The 20,990-nt window shown below is 37.8% G+C and overlaps 1 protein-coding gene across 1 annotated transcript in view; it reads right to left on the bottom strand.

Annotated features, from left to right (window-relative positions):
• HOOK3 (hook microtubule tethering protein 3) overlaps window positions 1–20,990 on the bottom strand; it is a 96,788-nt gene that overhangs the window by 52,983 nt on the left and 22,815 nt on the right. The window contains exons 6-9 of the mRNA XM_066234104.1: window positions 16,238–16,305; window positions 9,129–9,191; window positions 7,282–7,365; window positions 1,515–1,678 (exon numbers count right to left, since the gene is read on the bottom strand). Coding sequence (XP_066090201.1) covers window positions 1,515–1,678; window positions 7,282–7,365; window positions 9,129–9,191; window positions 16,238–16,305 — 379 coding nt within the window. The remainder of the gene's footprint in view (window positions 1–1,514; window positions 1,679–7,281; window positions 7,366–9,128; window positions 9,192–16,237; window positions 16,306–20,990) is intronic.

Below are 20,990 nucleotides of genomic sequence, written 5' to 3'. Positions count from 1 at the left end.
TAAACCCATTATATTAACACAGACAACATAGTTTATTTTAAATTATTTTCTAAAACAAAACATATAGTGAGAAAAGTGGTAACATTTTACATTTTTATGATTCAAATAATCTAGTTTAATAAAAGACAGCAGGGTTGTCATATCTGTTTCTATATTTATCTGTTGTTAATGGATTTTTTTTAATGTTTATTTTATTGATTTTAGAGAGTAAGGAAGGGAGAGACAAGAACATCGATTTGGTTCTGTATGTGCCCTCAGAGGGGATGGAACCAGCAACCTCTGCATTTCAGGACAATGCCCTAACCAATCGAGCTATCCAGCCAGGGCTGTTGTTATGGATTGAAACTAAAGAATATGTAGGAAATCCAGCCTTCCAGACATGTAGATGGAAAAGACAGCGCCCTGAAGATTCTTGAAGAGGGCCTCAGACAACCTCAGGGGTCCTCAGACCACACTTCAGACTGCGGATGTAGACCACAGGGAATGGAGTGTTTCTAAAGTTTCTGAGAAGACTAAAGAAAAAAAAAATCCCGATACATTCCATTAAGGAATAATAAAGGATATGTTACCATACTAAATCAGTAAAGTATAATCTAGTATTTATTTAATTTCTCTTACTATTTTAACACTGGCTAGGTGTTAAAGGTATGGCTAGGTAAGAAATGGGTCATAGCATACTTTATAGTACAATACATAACAAACTTTTTATTATACTGCTAAGCTCTTCAATTTTGAGGTTCTCTTTTGTCTTGAAGGACACCAGGTTTCTCCTTTTATTCTTTTCTTTCACTATCCAATTGCTATTGGTTCCTTCTTCCTTCCTTTGGCCTTTTTCTCTCCCAGAAGATAGGTGTAGAAGACTGTCTCTTTATATAAGTTTGCTCTTTAAATAAGGCTGTCTCTAGAAATCATGCACTTGGCATTTGGAGTGTGTCTCTTGAAACTGAGTGCCTGAAAAGGGCACCAATCTCTTTTCAATTCAGTGCCAGTATCTTTTTATGGCGTTGGGCCCTTTAAAAGATGATGCACTTAGTTTGAAATCTGTTCCCTGTAGTTTGTAGTCTAATCCCCTTTTTGTTTTAAAAATGATTTCAGATTTTGAGTAAAGTTAATCTTTCTGGTGTTTGTTTCAACTCAGCCACAGGCCCCTTCACTAGTGTTTGTCTGTCTTCCTTTAATTCTTTCCTTAGTCTCCTTCACTTGCCTCAAAGTGCCTGATAGAATGGGGATAGGACAGTGTGTGGGATGGCGCTGGTGTTTGTTTTCTTCCTTTCACTTACAGTTAGTTATATTTCAGCTGCGGCCTTCTGTCTTCAAATAATACTGAAGGTGTAGCTTTGATAGCACTTTTCCTAGATGTGAAGTTATTTCATGTCATGTGGGAAGGTTTCTGGAAAGTTGTTTATTACACAGCATCCTTGGTCAGCAGCTGCCCAGAAGTCCTAATATATTCTTAACTTTAAAAGACAGTTACTAAATTTTTAAAAACCAGATTTTAGTGAGTGGTCTTTTACCTGAATGTTTCTTCTTGGAGCTGTTCTAATTGAGTCTGGAGCTGCAGATGCCTTCTTCCTGCTGGACTGTTAGGATCTTCTATAGAATCAGACTGATTAAGCCTTTCCATTAATACCTGATTCTCTGCCAACAGACTACTTTTCTCCTCTTGCAATGCTGCAACCTGTTAGAATATTGGAAGGCAGTAGTTATTCTTCCAATTACACTGGCATTGGCATAATCACCAGTGAATTACCATTATAAATTAAAGCCTGTTTTTTAAAAAAGTACAATCAATCTCCACTTAAAACATTTACATTACATTATTTTGGAATACTGCACAGGCAGAGTAATATGTCAGAGTATGCAAGAATTCATTATTTTATACCTGGAAAGATAGTTAAACAAATATATTATATATAGTTAAACAAATATGTATATATATATATAGATGGCAACTAAGCATACAAAAAGATACTCATGATTTAATGTAAATTAAAACCACTATGTTATACCAGTATAGTCTTACTAGCATGGTTGAAGTTGAAAAGATTGGCTGTACAAATGGAAGCTTCATACATTTCTGGTGACAATGTATGTTTTAAGCACTTTGGAAAATAGTTTTGCATTTTCTTAAAAACATAAACATTCAATGACCACATGACCCAGCCATTCTACTCCTAGGTGTTTACTCAAGAGAAAAAACATTATAACTCTACATAAGACTTATAAAAAAATGTGTACAGTAGCTTCATGTGTAACAAAGAAAAACTAGAAACACAAATGTTCATCAAGTAAATGGATAATTGTAGTATATCCATAAAACAGAATAGTATTTCTCAATAACAAAGAATTAACTATTGATACTACCAACATGAATGCATCTCAAAATAATGAAAGAAGTCAGACCAAAAAAAAAAGTATACACTGTATGATTCCTTTTATATACAATTCTAGAAGATACGAGCTAATTTATAGCGACAGAAAGCACAGTTGGGAACTGGAAGGGGGGGTTACAAAGAATCACAAGGAACTTTGTGGGGTGATGGGTTCATTCTATTGATTGTGGTGATTTCGCTTGTTCATATATGTTAATATGCACCAAAATTATACATTTTAAATATGAATAGTTGACTCTCTGTCAGTTATATCTCAATACAGCTGTAAAAACAAAAGTTGCCTGCCATTTCTAATTCTGCCTCTCCATCCCCCATTTCCTTCTGAACTTGGTTCTAGTTGGACTCCTGGCCCTACCATTCCATCCAAACTGCGCCCTCCTCAGGATCACTGCTGACTGCTAAGGCACTGCATGTACCCAGAACATCTGACTCAACTGATCACATCCTCCTCTTTGAAATCTTTTCTTCACTTCGCTTCCAGGATATCTTTCTTTCCTGGTTTCTGTACTAACACACTGGTCTTACCTTCTCTTTCTCCTTAACCAATCCCTCCAAATTTCCCTGCCATTAGAGTAACCGACAGCTTTTCTTTTCTAAATCACTGGATGGCTCCAGTTTCACGGCTGTAAACACCATCCATTCACTGACAACTCACACATTTCTATTTCTAGCCTGAAACCCTGAACTGGATATCATTTCCACTTGGATGTCTTTCCACTTGGATGTCTACTAGACATCTCAAATTTAAATTGTCCAAGATGAACTCTTAATTAATCCCACCTCTCCAGTCCTCCCACAGTCTTTCCCATCTCAGTAAATGGTAACTCAATCCTTCCAGTTGCTCAGTCATAAGTCTTTTCCATCACGCCACATTCAATCTGTCAGCGAATATCACTGGCTCTACCTTCAAACATATTTTGATCATTTCTCATCAGCTCTAAATTCTGATGAATCAAGCCAACGTAGTTTTTTGCCTGCATTACTACAATGACTACTTAATTAGTCTCCTGGATTAGGCCCTCTCTCTCCTTTAGTCTATTCTCTACACAACCGACACAATAACCCACTAAATCAAACTCAGATCACAGAACTACTTTGTGCAAAATCCTCCAATGGCTTCCCATTTACTCAAAGTCTTTACAAAAGCTAACAAGGCCTTTCCAGACTGAGTTCCTCCTTCCACATTCCTACGTACTCCTGCCATCCTCACTTTCCTGCTGTTCCTGAACACACCAGCCACACTCCCCTCTCAGAGCCTGTGTGTGATCCACCTGTAAGCTTGCTCCTGTAACCCTTTGGGATGTTACTAACATTTCACCTTCTTTGGTGCATCTGTATTGACAACTCAATTTAAAACTACTAATTTTGCCTGACCTTTGGTGGCGCAGTGGATAAAGTATCGACCTGGAATGCTGAGGTCTCTGGTTCAAAACTCCATGCTTGCCAGGTCAAGGCACATACCAGAAGCAACTAAGAGCTAATGTTCCTGCTCCCCATCCCCCGCCGCCTTTCTCTCTCTCCTCTCTCTTCAAAAAATAAAAATTCTTAAAACTACTAATTCTTTCTATCCTAAACTCCCTAATCTATCTTTTCTGCTTTATTTTTCTCTGAATATGGGTTACCACTTAAGACTACATTTTTATTTTTGTTTATTGTTGGTCTTCCTTACTAGAATGTAAGCACCTTGGGGGCAGGAATATTTTTATCTATTTGCCTATTTCACCCCCATCTTCATTGTATCCACAGCAAGTGGAATAGTGTACTGAGGACACAGCAGGTACTCAATAAATGTCTATTGAATAAATGAACGAATCTGAAATGCCAATTCTATAATTTATCAAATATTCATAAATACATGAGTCTTTGCTCAGAATAAAGCAATGACTCCATTCTATGCCACTGGTCTATTTTATTCATTTCTGTTCTTTCAGTCTTCTTTTTAAAATAAATATTTAAGGCTTAAAATTTAATTTTAAAAACTCATTTCTTTGCTACTAATTTCTGACTTTAATTGCATCTTGGTCATGCAGAGCATGATCCAAAGACACAGATTCTTTGAGATTTTATTAAGAATTGCTTTATAATCTGGTATGTGGTCAGTTAATAAGAAGGCTGAGTGTGCAATGCAAAACTTTAATATGAAACTTATCAGTCTAACAAATGTTGCTAAAATATTTTAATCCAATATATTTGGCAGAAACCCTTTTCACAAACACAGAAAAAGGAGACTGATTAAAAATAATACAGGCCCTGGCCAGGTAGCTCAGTTGGCTGGAGCGCTGTCCCGACATGGTTGCAGGTTCAATTCCCGGTCAGGACACATACAAGAAGGAATCAACCAAAGATGGCTTGAATAAGTGGAACAATAAATTACTGTTTCTCTCTCTCTTTCTTAAAGATTAATAAAATAAATAAATAAAAATAATACACAAATATGATTTTAGAAAAACAAACAAACACAGTAAAGTGGCTTATAATGAAAAGCTAGTTTTCCTGATGAGATTTTCTACTTCCAAAAGACGAGTTTTGACTGTTCTAAATTCTATTGCTTTCAGCAGTGAGTTTACATTTCTTTTTTTTTTTTTCTCCCATTTTTCTGAAGCTGGAAACAGGGAGAGACAGTCAGACAGACTCCTGCATACGCCCGACTGGGATCCACCCGGCACGCCCACCATGGGGCCACGCTCTGCCCACCAGGGGGCGATGCTCTGCCCATCCTGGGCGTCGCCATGTTGCGACCAGAGCCACTCTAGCGCCTGAGGCAGAGGCCACAGAGCCATCCCCAGCGCCCGGGACATCTTTGCTCCAACGGAGCCTTGGCTGCGGGAGGGGAAGAGAGAGACAGAGAGGAAAGCACAGCGGAGGGGTGGAGAAGCAAATGGGCGCTTCTCCTGTGTGCCCTGGCCAGGAATCGAACCCGGGTCCTCTGCGAGTTTACATTTCTTAATGTTATACATCACTATTTCTTGATTTATCAACCTTAGACATTATCAGTGACTCTCTGACATGTTAAATTGCAGCAACTTGTGCCATCTCTCATTTCAAAAAATAGTTATATCATTATTTTCACTTCCTTCTGGTCACGACAGCAATTTTAAACAACTACTCATTGACTCGTTTTACTCAATCATCCACTCATTCACTCAAATATTCACTGTGTGCCAACTACACGGTAGGCACTGTTGCAGTTTTCTAGGTGCAAGGAAGGCATACTGTGATGAATAAAGCAGAGAAAGTTCTTATTCCTACAAAATAATAATATATTTGAAACAAATCACAGTAAATATATAAACAAAAACACAGTAAGTAAACTAATAAATACATGCTGAAACTAGAGTGCAAAGGCCTAGGCAGAGGGTTAAAATAAGAATAACATGAGTCTGGATGATTCCTTTAGACTGGCTGACCCTGGAAGGACTTCTCAAGGAGGTCTAATTTAGTACCTGGCACATCTAAGTGCCCAATAAATATTTTATGACAAATAAATCAGGTGGTGTTGAACAGAGACTAGATGACAAGAAGGAGCCAGCCATGTAAGGACTGCTGCCCCACACAAGTGCTATTTGATTCCCTTCTTGGTAAGACAAGAACATTAGTGACCCTATCCTTCCCTCATTACTCCTAAATTATTTTAATTCCTGATCTCACTGATCTCTATCATCTGTACCTTTACTTTTATAATAACATTTCTCTTCAAAACAATTATAAATGTTGAAAATCAATCAAGTTCACATTAGAGATCACATTATTGTGACTGTTACTACTGTGTTCTGCAGCGTGAAGTATGTTATAAGGCTACCGCCTCTCTTCTCATAAGCCCTCTGCAATACGGCTATTCACTTTGAAATCTGTCTATGCCAGTGAATCTGCGGGTCTCTATGACTTTGATTAAATTTAGTTCTAAATCCTAACTCTAAAAATCACATCCCTCTCTCTAAATATACCCTTCAGAGACCCAGCCTTTCGCCCGCTAACCAGCACCACCAGAGGCAGCAGAAGACAGTAGCCTGGACCTGACTAATGGTCTTAAGGTCCATCTTCACCTAAGCTATGTTTCAGCTCCGGAGCACTAAGGTGGAATGACCACCTGGCTACTTTCCCAAGAGAACAGACAGATGTAGCTGGAAAAGATCTCAGAACTGTCCTCAAGTCCTGAAAAAATAATTTATTATCCTTACTTCATCTCCAACCAATCAGTCCCTAGCATGACCCCAAAATCTCTACACCTGCCATTTTACCTTATATACTCTGTGAATCTATACAGCCTCAGAGTAGGCTTTCTAGAACATAAGCTCCTTATCTTTGTATTGAGTAGTTTAACTCAATATTAAACTGTTTTTCCTTTCTACACTGTGCACTCCTGCTCGTGCATTTCTTTGGGCCAGTGCATGCAGGCAGGTGGATTTGAGGAGAAACACTGGGGTTCCTGTACCACCAGGGACTGGGAAGCATTTCTGTAAAAAATCAAATAGTGAATATTTTATGCTTTGAGACCCATAGGTCTTGGTGGCAAGTGCTGAAACCTCTAGCTGTAGCCTCACTCCACCTCCCTTTATACCTGCGCTCTCTCTGGGGTTCTGCTGCAGCAGCTCCCCCCGCCCCCAGAGTGGCTCTTGGCCACTACATTCTCTATTCCTTTTAGCCATTTGGGACTTTCCCAACTGCTTTCTGGCTTTCAGAGAGTGACCAAGACTAGTGGTGTGCTGTTGCTAGCTATAACCAAGCTGACTGTTGAAAATACTCAGGAAAGGAAATGAATATATTTGCTTGGTCTACTATCTTTAACCAGAAATGTTTTTCTTTTTTTCTTTAATTAGGGTTGCACTGTGGACAAACTACTGTAGGGCAGTACACAGGACATTTCATGGTTTTATAGCAATACAATTACCTGCATATCCAATTCATGGCATCTTTGAGCAATTTCTTCCTTGGCTGACAAAGCTTCATTTAGTTCCTCTGTAGTTTTCTTCAACTGGTTAGAAAACAAGAGATACAATAAACATTTCAATATGAAGTGGCAACAATGAATAAATTACATTTGTACAATATGGAATTAAACAGTATCCCCTTTTCCTATATGAGGGACTGGGAGAAATCAAGAACCTTTCTGTGTAAGAGTAAAAAGGTACTTCTAACTCGGAATATCTTTTAGGTCTAAGTCTTGTCTTTTTTGTACTTTGAATTTGGTTCTTTCCTCATATCAAGTTTTCTTACACATCTTCTATCTGAGATATTTGGTTCTTGATAATGTTGATTGTAATAACTGAGAGGTTTTACCTTACTAAAATATGTATGTGCTAGAGGACAAGAGTTTCAATTGTTAAAAAATACAGTTAGTGTATATCAATACAAGTTTGTTAGTCATATTAAACCTTTATGCTAATTTGTATCAGTTTTAAAATAAAATACTTGTATTATTCTAATCCTCAAAATGAACTAAACATTCCTAAGTTGTGTTGCATAATTATATAAACTCAAAATTAACAAAGTATGAACAAATTAATTATAACTAATGAATCACTTAATTTTTAAAAAGAAAAAATGGATTAAAATAAAATTACAATGGCTTCTCATGTGACCAAACCTCTCTATAATATAAATACAAAAAAATGCGTTTAGGGTAACAGCTTTAAAACCAAACACACCACACAGTAAGAGAAAGACAAATTATAATTTGGGTTAAATTATAGCATGTCCAAAGATTTTCCTGCAAAATATTTAGAAACCATGGGAAGAAATGAAAGAAGCAAAGACCACAGAGTTCTATTCATGCTTTGGAACAGATGTCTCAGAAGAGCTGGGACATAGAAACTGACCATGTAACTAACAGTATTTTATTAAAAGCAACAATTAAAATTACAAATTAACCTTCCCAGTAAAATAAAAATACATTGTAGAGTTCCTTTAAAAATGTAGGACTAAGCCTGACCAGGTGATGGCACAGTGGACAGAGCATCAACCAGGGATGCTGAGGACCCAGGTTTGAAACCCTTAGGTCGCCAGCACGAGCATGAGCTCACCAGCTTGAGTGTGGGGTTGCCAGTTTGAGCGTGGGATCATAGACATGACCCATAATTACTGGCTTGAGCCCAAAGGTTGCTGGCTTGAGCAAGGGATCACTGACTCCACTGAAGCCCACTGGTGAAGGCACATATGAGAAAGCAATCAATGAACAACAAAAGTACCACAACTACAATTTGGTGCTTCTCGTTTCTCTCCCATCCTGTCTCTGTCTCTTTCTCGCAAAAAAAAAAAAGACTAAGTTCCTTAGAGCATTTAAGTATGAAAGGTAGAGAAGACATCTTCAATGAAGAATAATGTGAAATAAAAGGTAAACTACTTTTATCATAAATAAACCAGTAAAAAATGCATGCAATTTTCCAGAAAAGCATCTATTGTGTTAAATGTAATATACAGAAAAACATTGTTAATAGAAAAAGAAAAATTAAGACTAGAAAACACAAATTACAAAAAATTAAAGAAGTTAACTTATTTTAAAGTGGGTTGTGCCACCATACTTTATTTACAAATTACACATTTAATTACAAATGTGATTAAATATCCATAAGTGATATCCATAAGTAAAGTGGTTTAAGTTCTTAAATATTTGGCAAAAAATAAAAAATTATACCAATATATTCTATAAGCAATTTCAACTGAAACGTCCTTTTTATTAATATTTAAACTTTATCCCTTTCAATCTTTGCATGGATAAAAACAATGCAAATTAGATACCTGGCGATCGAGGTCAACATAGGCATCATTTCCAGCAGAAACAGGAGATTCTTTACTCATCAGCTGAAATTAAGATTTAAACGATTATAACTATGAGGCAAGAAAAGGCATTCTACATGATACATAACAAACACTATATGATTATAAAAATTAAAATGAAAACACAAATGTAAAAGAAACGTTTTCTTATACGTTAAAGCTTTTCAGTCTGGAAGTTTATTTGTCACTTCAAGGTAATGCCTTCTTTTAAAATTACAGGTCTAGCCCTGGCCAGAGAGTTCAGTTGGTTAGTGTTGCCCCAAGGCACAGAGGTTACCAGTTCAATCCCCAGTTAAGGGACACCTGGAACAGATCAATGTCCCCCCCCCCTCCTTTCGTCTCTAAAATCATTCAATAAAATAATTTAAATGAAGCCCCCTGATCAAGGCACAGATGAGAAGCAATCAATGAGCGCCTGAAAGTGAAGCAATTACAAGTTGATGCTTCTCACGCTTTCCCTCTCCCTTCCTGTCTCTCTCTCTCTCTTAAAAAAAATCAATAAATTCTTTAAAAAGTAAAAATTACAGGTCTAAATTCTACTGCTCATTTTCTCTGTAGGCACAGTCACAGAATCAAATATTAGTTATTCTTATCACTAAAAAGACAAGTCTATAAGTTAAAATGTGGCTAAATACTTAAAAATAATTTTTTCAGTAAAAAATGGCAACACTAAGTATTTCTAAAGAAGGAATGTGGGCAACATCACAATATCTAAAAGGTGGGAAAAACCCAAATGTCCATCAACTAATGAATGAATAAATAAAATGTGGTATATTCATATGATGAAATATTATTCAGCCATAAAAAAACCCAAACAAAATATTGATACATGCTACAACATAACCTTGAAAATATTATGCTAACTGAAAAAAGCCAGGCACACTAATAAGGCACATATCCAACAACACCATTTAAATGAAATATCCAGAATAGGGAAATATCCAGAGACAGAAAGCAGATCACTGGTTACCAGGGACTAGAGGGAAGAGGAAGTGAGGACTGCCGGTTAACGGACACAGGGTTTCTTTCTGTGGCAATGAAAAGTTCTGGTACTAAACAGTGGTAATGTGTGTACAATATTATGAAATGTACTAAATATCCCTAATGACAAATTTTATATTATATATATTTCACAATAATAAAAAAGTTATAAATAGCCTGACCTGTGGTGGCGCAGTGGATAAAGCATCGACCTGGAAATGCTGAGGTTGCTGGTTTGAAACCCTGGGCTTGCCTGGTCAAGGCACATATGGGAGTTGATGCTTCCTGCTCCTCCCCCCTTCTCTCTCTCTGTCTCTCCTCTCTCTCTCTCTCTGTCTCTCCCTCTCCTCTCTAAAATGAATAATAAAAAAAAAAGTTATAAATAGAATAGACCTTAAAATAAAAAGTCTACCATCTTACAAAAACTTCCTCAGTCTCATAATTTTATCGAGCCACCCACTGTCTCTTAGCTGGTCTTCCTCTTTTCTTTTTTTTTTCTTTTGCTCTTCCCTTTTCTAGCCTTGTTTTTCTCTAATCCACTCTACTCATTGCATGGATTTTCTCAGATACAGACTTCAATGTCTTTTCTCCTTAAAATCTATTCATTATTTTCTAAAATTCCAACTTCTTTAACAAAACTGCTTAATATCTTAATGATCTTATGTCTCTTCTTTCATCCCTATTTGTAACTCACAAAGTTTGCTATATGCATTCTTCTTTTTTATTTTAATTTTTCCATTGATTTGAGAGAGAGAGCGAGAAAGAAGCATCAACTCATTACTCCACTTAGTTGTTCCATTTAGTTAACTCACTGAATGCTTCCCATATGTGCCCTGACCAGGGATCAAACCCACAACCTCGGCGCACAGGGACAATGCTTTATCTACTGAACTACCCAGCCAGGGCCTGGCATTCTTCTTTTAATGCCTCCAGCATACCATGAAGGTCTTGCTTTCTCTTGTCTCTTGGACTTAGAGTAATCCTGCCCCTTCTTTACCTTATTTCATCCTTCCATGCTTGGTCTAGATGCCACTTTCTCAGAAAAGCCTTCTCTAATGTCCCCAACCTCAGTTAGACACTCCCTTGAGGTACTTCTGTCTTTTTCCCATCATGGCACTTTTCCCGTGCTTTGACTGTATCTGAATTGCTTGTTTAGCCATTTCTTTCATGTGACCTACACTTCATGAAGAGACCATGTCTACTTTTTTCATAGTTGTATCCATACTGCCTACCACACTTCCTGGTACATAAAAGTTGTTCAGTGAGTATTTGCTAAATGCATGAAAAGAATATGCACACAGTAAACATATAATCTATTCCTAAATCTAATTGTACATTTTTTTTTACATACGAGATTTTATATGTTGCTTTGTTCACTTGGCATTTTAAATATTTTTCTTTTGTCATAAGGTAACCTTTTTTTCCTTTTACAAACTTTTATCAGCTATATATAATATTTCAAACAATTAAAGAACCATATTTTAAACAGTTGGCTTACTCATGGATAGACATCTTCCCCCCACATTTCTATCATATAAAATAGTTTAATAAACACTGTTGTGTCCAATGTTGGTCTCAATTTTTAAATAATTCCTTGGGCTAGAGTCATATAATTAAAAAAAATTTTGGTGACAGATTTTAATTTTAAAAATATATATTATTGATTATAGTTACAAAAGCTGTTATTACAGAAAAACTGGAAAATATAGAAAAGAGTGCACGGAACATTCAACCATTTGGTGATGGTTAACATTTTGACAAATTTGTTTTCACTCATCTTAATTTTAATGCTTAACAGAAATGACATCATGCTGTTCATGTGTTCTGTTTTCCTAAATACTACAAGCCTTCTCCTGTCATTATATATTTTCTAAAAATATGCCCTATTGTCTATATAATATGCCAATGTATTGTAACATAATTTATTTATCCATTCCTCTATTGCTGGGCAGTTTGATTTTTTTCTTATTTTTCAGAACTAGGAAATAATGCTGAAATAAACAAACATGAGGCAACCCAGCCTATTGGTTGTGGGTGCGAGCTCTGAATTCAGACTGCTTAGATGTGAGTTCTAACTCTGCCAATACTTCTTGTGTGAGCAAGTTACTCACACTGTCCATGCCTGTTTCCTCTTTTAAAAAATGGCAATAACAACAATCATAATTCAAGGAATTATAGTTAATTTTTCTTTTTTTATTGTGGTAAAATATATCCAACATAAAATTTGACGTTTTAACAAGTTTTAAGTTACATTTCAGTAGCATTAATTAAAACTGTAGTGAATTTTAAATAATTTAACAGCTAACAGATGTAATGTGCCTAGTAAGTACCAGCACTATCTAACACATGTAAATGCTGGAAGTAAACTGGCTATCAAGCACTATTACTATTATGTATCTTTGTATTTCAATTTCTATATGATAAATTTCTAAAAATGAAATTACAGTAAGGAAAAACTGTTAGTGGCCCCTTATTCTTTTTCCTATTGTTGCTTAATAGCAGAAACCTCAAATTGTGGCTAAGTTTATAACCTCCTGGAATAAAGACCACATTTCCTAGTTAATCTATGTGGCTAAGTGAATACTATCTGTCTAATAGGAGTGATCATATAACCCTCCCTTCAATTTTTCCTGCTGGCTGGGAATGCTAATAATGATACTGGAGCTTAAGAAGCCATTGCTAACCACTAGGTGAGAATCATTTATTTATTTATTTATTTTTATTATTATTATTTTTTTTACAGAGACAGAGAGAAGGATAGACAGGGACAGACTGACAGGAACGGAGAGATGAGAAGCATCAATCATTAGTTTTTTGTTGCGCATTGCAACACCTTAGTTGTTCATTGATTGCTTTCTCATATGTGCCTTAACCGTAGGCCTTCAGCAGACCGAGTAACCCCTTGCTCAAGCCAGCGACCTTGGGCCTAAGCAGGTGAGCTTTTTGCTCAAGCCAGATGAGCCCACGCTCAAGCTTGCAACCTCGGGGTCTCGAACCTGGGTCCTCTGCATCCCAGTCCAAGGCTCTATCCACTACGCCACCACCTGGTCAGGCTAGAGAATCATTTATTAAGGATGGCAAACAATAAAATATAAGAAAGCTGGGTTTCTGGTGACTACAGAGCCAACCCAGGACCACTTAAGAGTAAATTTTTGAAATGTTAACACTCATGACCTTATATCTTATATAAGAATATAACATTTTTTAAAAAGATGCACCACTATAAATGAAATTAATATACATAATAATAAAAAAAAAGATGCACCAATTTTCCCTCCCATCATCAGTGAGTGTTCAATGTCAAATAATCTTTTTAAAGCTCTGTTTTTAAAGGTCCTGCATAATAAAGAACTTGGTTGGCTTTAGTCTCCAGTTCCTGGTAGGCTGCTTCTAAATCTCCAGAATTTCCTCACTGATAGTCTTTGTTATCCTGTTGGGCCCCTAGATAGTGTAAACCAGGATGACTTAGTTGGGGGCTGGTCAAGCCGGAAAACCAACCATGGTTTAGAAGGTTGGGGCTTTGAGCCACTTGATATCAGCTTGATCTCTGAGGAGGAAGGGGAACTAGAAATTGAGTTCAACCTCATGGGCACTCAATCATGTTTATTATATAATGAAACACCAAGAAAAACTTTGGACATTAAAACTTAAAAAGATTTTCCCTGGTTGATGGTACTCTGCATATTGTTGCTCATTAATGTGTTGGAAGGGTGACATGTCTTGATTCCAGGGGCAGGAAACTGCAGACAGTTTGTATTTGGGGCCTTCAGTCTATGCACTGGGGGTGGGGGTAGGGGTAGTTCTGATTTATATCCTTTCGCTATAATGAAACTGTCATCACTCCCAAATTCTTAGTCATCCTAATGATTTTTATTTTTATTTTTTTTACAGGGACAGAGAGAGTCAGAGAGAGGGATAGATAGGGACAGACAGGCAGGAATGGAAAGATGAGAAGCATCAATCATCAGTTTTTTTGTTGCGACACCTTAGTTGTTCATTGATTGCTTTCTCATATGTGCCTTGACCGCGGGCCTTCAGCAGACTGAGTAACCCCTTGCTCAAGCCAGCAACCTTGGGTCCAAGCTGATGAGCCTTTTGCTCAAGCCAGATGAGCCCACGCTCAAGCTGGCGACCTCAGGGTCTCGAACCTGGGTCCTCCGCATCCTAGTCCGATGCTCTATCCACTGCGCCACCGCCTGGTCAGGCAGTCATCCTAATGAATTATCAAACCTGAGGAAGTTGGTAGAGAGTCAGCCTGGCGTGCGAGGAGTCCCAGGTTCAATTCCCAGCCAGGGCACACAGGAGAAGCACTCATCTGCTTCTCCACCTCTCCTCCTCTCCTTCCTCTGTCTCTCTCTTCCCCTCCCACAGCCAAGGCTCCATTGGAGCAAAGATGGCCCGGGCGCTGAGGATGGCTTCATGGCCTCTGCCTCAGGCGCTAGAATGGCTCTGGTCGCAACAGAGCAACACTCCGGATGGGCAGAGCATTGCCCCCTGGTGGGCGTGCGGGTGGATCCCGGTCGGGCGCATGCGGGAGTCTGTCTGACTGCCTCCTCAAAGTTTCCAACTTTGGAAAAATACCAAAAAAACAAACAAACAAAAAAAACCCTGAGGAAGTAGTGGGAATTCCTGGATTTATTGTCAGTTTTTAAAAAAAAAATACTGTTTTAATTTGCATACAGCATTTTTCATTTGTTTTATTTTTTTCCTCTGTTAATTGCATATTCATGTCCTATACTGTTTTCTAGTTCCTTTAAGGATTTCTTCTATTGCTTTTATGATTAAAAACATTCTCAAATCCTGAGATTAACAAGTTATTAATCTAGATTTTATTTCTACTTTTATAGTTTTGTTTTACATTTGCTGAAGTTCAGGACATGCTACCCCAAAATGTGGCATCTTGACATATAAAACCTTTCAAGCCGAAGAACGTGAGAAACAGTGGGTCCAGGATGGATTTTCTGCCCTTCCCCTGCAGCAGGTCATGAAACCCTGTGAGAGGTGCCCTTTTCATGCTCAGTGAAAAGGAGCAGCCTTTATCTCCATAGACAGAGGATGCTAAAAGGGATCTGAGTGAACAGGACTAGCTTCTTCCTCCAGTTTAACTCACACTCTTTTTTGCCCTATTACATATTTCCATGAATCTCCACTCTTCATCAAACCCAGCATCAAAACCTTCACGTTTAAGTACTTCTTTGGTTTTAATTTCCTTATGAAGACTCCTGTCATATAACTTACATTAAATGAATTTGTATGTTTTTCTCTTGTCAATCTGTCTTTTGTTATAGAGGTTCTACCAGAGAATTAGAAGGGTGGAGGAAAAAGATATTTTCCTCCCCTATAGTTTCAATATAAATATTCATTTAGAAATTGCTTTGGGTCTGGTTGGGGTTCAAGACCCATTTTCTGCTAAATGAGAAACCAATAGTTAAGTACGAGGTAGACTGTTGGTTTAAGATAGACATTATTTATACTGACATTAAGAATCAATCTATAATTCCTAGTTCATTAAGGCATTTTTAAAAATTAGGAAGAGTTACAGAATATCTATACCTGTAAGATAAATGTTTAAGATTTAAATAAAAATGATAAATTTAAATGAATATGATTTTATTTAATAATGAGACAAGCGCCCTAGCTGGTTGGTTCAGCAGTAGGGTGTCAGCCCAGCATGTGGAAGTCCCGGGTTTGATTTCTGGTTAGGGCACACAGGAGAAGCGACCATCTGCTTCTCCACCTCTTTCTCCCCCCCCCCCCCACCGCTGTTCCTCTTCCGCAATTACGGCTAGAATGAGCAAGTTGGCCCCAGGCACTACTGAGGATGGCTCTCTGGCCTTGCCTCATGCGCTAAATTAGCTTGATTGCCGAGCAACAGAGCAGTGGCCCCAGGTGGGCAAAACATCAGGATCGCAGTCAGGGTGCATGCAGGAGTCTGTCTCTCCACCTCCCTGCCTCTAACTTAATTAAAAAAAAAAAATGAAACAAGCTATATTGTAAGTGTAAAGAAAAAAAAATTTTTAATGAGAATTTTAAACTCATGTTTACTCCTTTAATTTCTCACAAACGGTAAACACAAAGCTCCCACGTACCTCCTGAATGGCTGTCATGACAACATGTTGAACAGATTCTTCCATCATCATAATGGCTTGGATGTACTCTGAAAACAAGAACAATCTGGAATGTCACTGTTCAAGTTAAACAGAGTCAAAGGAGTAAAGGTAACCATGAACTCTTATAAGTAGTTTCCAGTGTTCTGATTCTTCCTAGGCATTTCTCAAATATGACTGAACATATGTGCCATAGGTAAGGGCTACAAACCACATTTACCTTTCCTTAATATCTCACCCAAACCCATCCCCAACCAGTCCTTAGAAAGTTGAGGCTACAGCTAACAGTCACATAGACATAGGACCCTAGAAATATAAAACAATAAAATAGTAAAACAGAAAAACCTAAAGCCAGAGTGAAAAAACTCCGTATTATTAGTCTTAAAATATACACATAAAAGTCATCTTATTTTTACATTGTTCTTTGCTACATGTTAAAAACTTTGAAGTCTGTGCTTTATTCTTATGTGACATCAAAGCATTGAATTGTGTATTATTTTAACATTGACATTTTCTACTGTTGGAAATAAAAATCTTAATGGACTTGAGAGCTGCTTAGAAGAAAGAATTAAAGTGAATTTTAGATAGAAACTGATACTATAGGTAAATGAATATTGGATAACACTGGACTTTAAAATAAGATTCATACCTCTAATAAACTCAAGCACCAATCTTACCCTCACCTCTGCCAAAAAAGAGAAGAATCTGAGATGTCAATAGTGATAAAGTAGAAAAAAAATTTTCTTGCCTTTTAAAAAAGTCCTGGAAGTACTTTTTATTATTTTCAAATTCAACGCTGAATGACAAAAATGACACTAAACATTAAAAAAGGTCAATAGACCAGTTGGATTCCAACAAATACAGTAAATATGCTTTAATAAGAAACATGTAAAAGGATAAATAATTAGAAAATTTTAGCCTCAACATGCCATATATCTAAAAACAAACACCAAAAACTTGTCTCGGCACTCCAAGTAGTACATGAAGGAGTCTTACTGTGAAATTGGCAAGAGACGCATGTCTTTGGATGCCAAACCGTAATCCTTTGCTTGACAGATAACTTGTTGGAAAAAAAAAAGGTTTTAGGCCCTTGCCAGTTTCCTCAGTGGTAGAGCATCAGCCTAGCATGTGGAATTCCTGGGGTTCGATTCCTGGTCAGGGCACACAGGAGAAGCACCATCTGCTTCTCCACCCTTCCTCCTCTCCTTCCTCTCTGTCTCTCTCTTCCCCTCCAGCAGCCAAGGCTCCATTGGAGCCAAGTTGGCCCAGGCGCTGAGGACGGCTGCATGGCCTCCGCCTCAGGTGCTAGAATGGCTCCGGTTGCAATGGAGTGATGCCCCAAACGGGCAGAACATAGAGCCCTAGTGAGCATGCCAGGTGGATTCCGGTCAGGCACATGTGGGAGTCTTTTTGCCTCCCTGCTTCTCACTTCAGAAAAATACAAAAAAATAAAAATAAAAAGAGGTTTTTGACAGCACTATTAAATTATGACATTCTGACCTGCTTCTGAATGCCAAAGCTTTTAATCAAAAACATGTTTATAGCCTGACCAGGCAGTGGCGCAGTGGAATGGGATGCCGAGGACCCAGGTTCGAGACCCCAAGGTCGCCAGCTTGAGCACAGGGTCATCTGGTTTGAGCAAAAGCTCACCAGCTTGGACCCAAGGTCGCTGGCTCGAGCAAGGGGTTACTTGGTCTGCTGAAGGCCCGCGGACAAGGCACATATGAGAAAGCAATCAATGAACAACTAAGGTGTCACAATGCACAACGAAAAACTAATGATGCTTCTCATCTCTCCATTCCCGTCTGTCTGTCCCTGTCTATCCCTCTCTCTGACTCTCTGTTTCTATAAAAAAAACAAACAAACAAACAAAAAACCCTCACATGTTTATAAAGAAGTATTGTCCTCAGGACACTTTATACCCAATTAAATGTGTGGTTAAACATAAACATATACACCACACTTAAATCACAGGCATTATTGTTAGGCCAACAGTAGGGATATATCATAACTTATTCACTATTTAATTAAAATAAAGAAAGCAAGTGCTTTAGTCTAAGTTCAATTTTTTGTTTTGTCAATGAGGACCATCCAATGAGTGTTGAAATGCAAGGGAGTGCTTTTAAATATTCTGTCCAAAGGTACCAAACACAGAATTCCCAGGCTATTGGAGAAAATGACACAGCTAGAATGACTAAACAACCCTCAAAATAAAGACTGTGGACATGGAAGAGAAGCAGAGGCACGATAATGGAAGGACAGCTTAATGGCAGCCTATGGAAGTGAGGAGAGCAGCAGTGAGGTCAGAGTATTAGTAAGGTGTGAGAGGGGAAGCGTTAGTTAAGAAGCGGTGTTGCCACGTCAAGGCCCTTCCCCGCGAACACCGTAAAATGCTAAATGATGAAATGATGATGAGAACTACATCCATGTACAATATTTGAAAAATAAGGAATAATTTACAAATCTTAAAGTCCAAATGCAAGTATGTATGATATTGGGTGCAGATCTATGAGGCGATGCTGAAGAATGAGGTGCTGTGTCAGGGAGTTGATCCTAAAAACTTATCTTTTAGGTTCAAGATTTACAGCATAGTTTAGTATAAATAGTATTAAGTTTGAATGTGGAAGAAGAGATAATGGTTTTTGTCCCTGCCTTGCCTCTCATAAGCCAAAAACCTTGGGTAAGCCATATAACATTCATGAGTCTTAGTTTCCTAATCTGTAAAAAGTATTTTACATTCTGTTAGCACCTAGTAGAGCACCAAGCAGAAAGGAACATTCAGTAAGTATTATTTATTAGTGTGTTTTCCACTACTCATCTTTGCTTCTTCAAGTTTACCACCATTTTTTTGCTCCAATTTGAGAAGGCAGACAGCCGAGAAAAATGCAGGTTAAGTCAATGTTCTGGGCAGCTGTTCCTTACGTCTTAACTAAAGAAATCACTGGAACACGAAGCCCTGCTTTTTGTTATAGTGCTTTATGGATTTCAAAGCAAATACAAACACACAATCATCATGTACTTCTCATGACTGTCAGGTTCTGTATGCTCATTCTGTAGATAAGGAAACAGGCTAAGTGTCTTGTTCAATGTTGGTCAGGCAGGAAATGGCAGTCACTTTAGAAAGCCTTACATTAGTATCATAAATGTGCAGTGACAAATATTATTTAACAATTCAGCAATTAATTTAACTTTCAACTGTTCCAGGGAGCAGAGAATGACCTCTGGATAACTGAGGTATTACAATACTGTCCAAAGTTTTCAACATTTATATATAATTTCAGGGAAAAAAACTGAAACTAGGTTTTAAACAGAACACTTCATTTGTTCAAGAAACTTGATAAATACTCTAATTGTCTTCTTTTCCACAGAAATATGGATATATGTAAAATCTTTGTCTTTTCCTACTCTTACCCTGTAATATATATGATTAGCCAACTCATATAACAGCTATACACTTCCAAGGACGCTATGTACTAAAGATAATTCCAAGGGATGATGAATCACCTTATAGAATAAATATATAAGAAACTACTATCTCAATTCAATAAACTATATTAAATAACTTTTCATCCACCTTTTAAAATCAAAGTATCTACTTAGATATTTAATACATCTTGAATCTTCTTATTTAATAAGAATCTTCTAATCTTTAACAGAAATTTAGATATTTCAGAAATATATAAAAATCAAAATGTAGAAAGTTCTCTATTGTAATTATCAAATTAAATTAAATAAATGAGCTCAACTTTCCTGTAAGAATACAGCATGCTGAAATCTAAAAGGAATGGGGCTAGGGACAAATAAATATTGTTAGAAAAAGTTCCTGAATCAGAAACCAATAAAACTAGTCATATATTTTTTTAAAAAAGTTGATTGTTATTAAACTAAGAATTAGAAGGCCCTGCCGGTTGGCTCAGTGGTAGAGTGTCAGCCTGGCGTGCAGGAGTCCCGGGTTCGATTCCCGGCCAGGGCACACAGGAGAAGCGCCCATCTGCTTCTCCACCCCTCCCCCTCTCCTTCCTCTCTGTCTCTCTCTTCCCCTCCCGCAGCCGAGGCTCCATTGGAGCAAGAATGGCCCAGGCGCTGGGGATGGCTCTGTGGCCTCTGCCTCCTCAGGCGCTAGAATGGCTCTGGTAGCAACAGAGCGACGCCCTGGATGGGCAGAGCATCGCCCCCTGGTGGCGTGCCAGGTGAATCCTGGTCGGGCGTATGCGGGAGTCTGTCTGACTGCCTCCTGGTTTCCAGCTTAAGAAAAATACAAAAAAAAGAAAAAAAAAAGAATTAGAACACCAAAACAAAAACTACAGACAGCAAATTAAAAAAAAAAAAAAGAAAAGCTGTTCTGCATTACCACAGGTGGGGTATGGTTAAAAAAAAAATTCTTTTGGCTTAAAAAAATCCACCTTCTTCAAGGGTCACGTAAATAACAATGAACACATTTAGAACAGCCCCCAGCTACCGTTGTTCCGCTTCATCTCCCTCTGTCCTCCTCAGTACTCTAATCGTTGTTTTCTTAATCCCTCAACGGTAGCATAGGTCTTTCTGACATTCAATTTCTACTATTTAGATTACTCTTAACTCATATTCTCCATATATTCGCTTAAATAACCTCCCTGACCCAAGCCTAGACTGTCCCTATTACACTTGATCTTCACAGCATTTATCATTACTTAGCTTACCTAGTTCTGTGTGGCGTTATTCACTGCCCCTCACCTCCACTCAAGTACAAGTTCCA

The sequence above is a fragment of the Saccopteryx bilineata genome, chromosome 6 (genome assembly GCF_036850765.1).
Source record: "Saccopteryx bilineata isolate mSacBil1 chromosome 6, mSacBil1_pri_phased_curated, whole genome shotgun sequence".
Lineage (NCBI taxonomy): Eukaryota > Metazoa > Chordata > Mammalia > Chiroptera > Emballonuridae > Saccopteryx > Saccopteryx bilineata.
The sequence above is the reverse complement of the archived record's forward strand: the minus strand, read 5'-3'. Positions and strand labels throughout refer to the sequence as shown.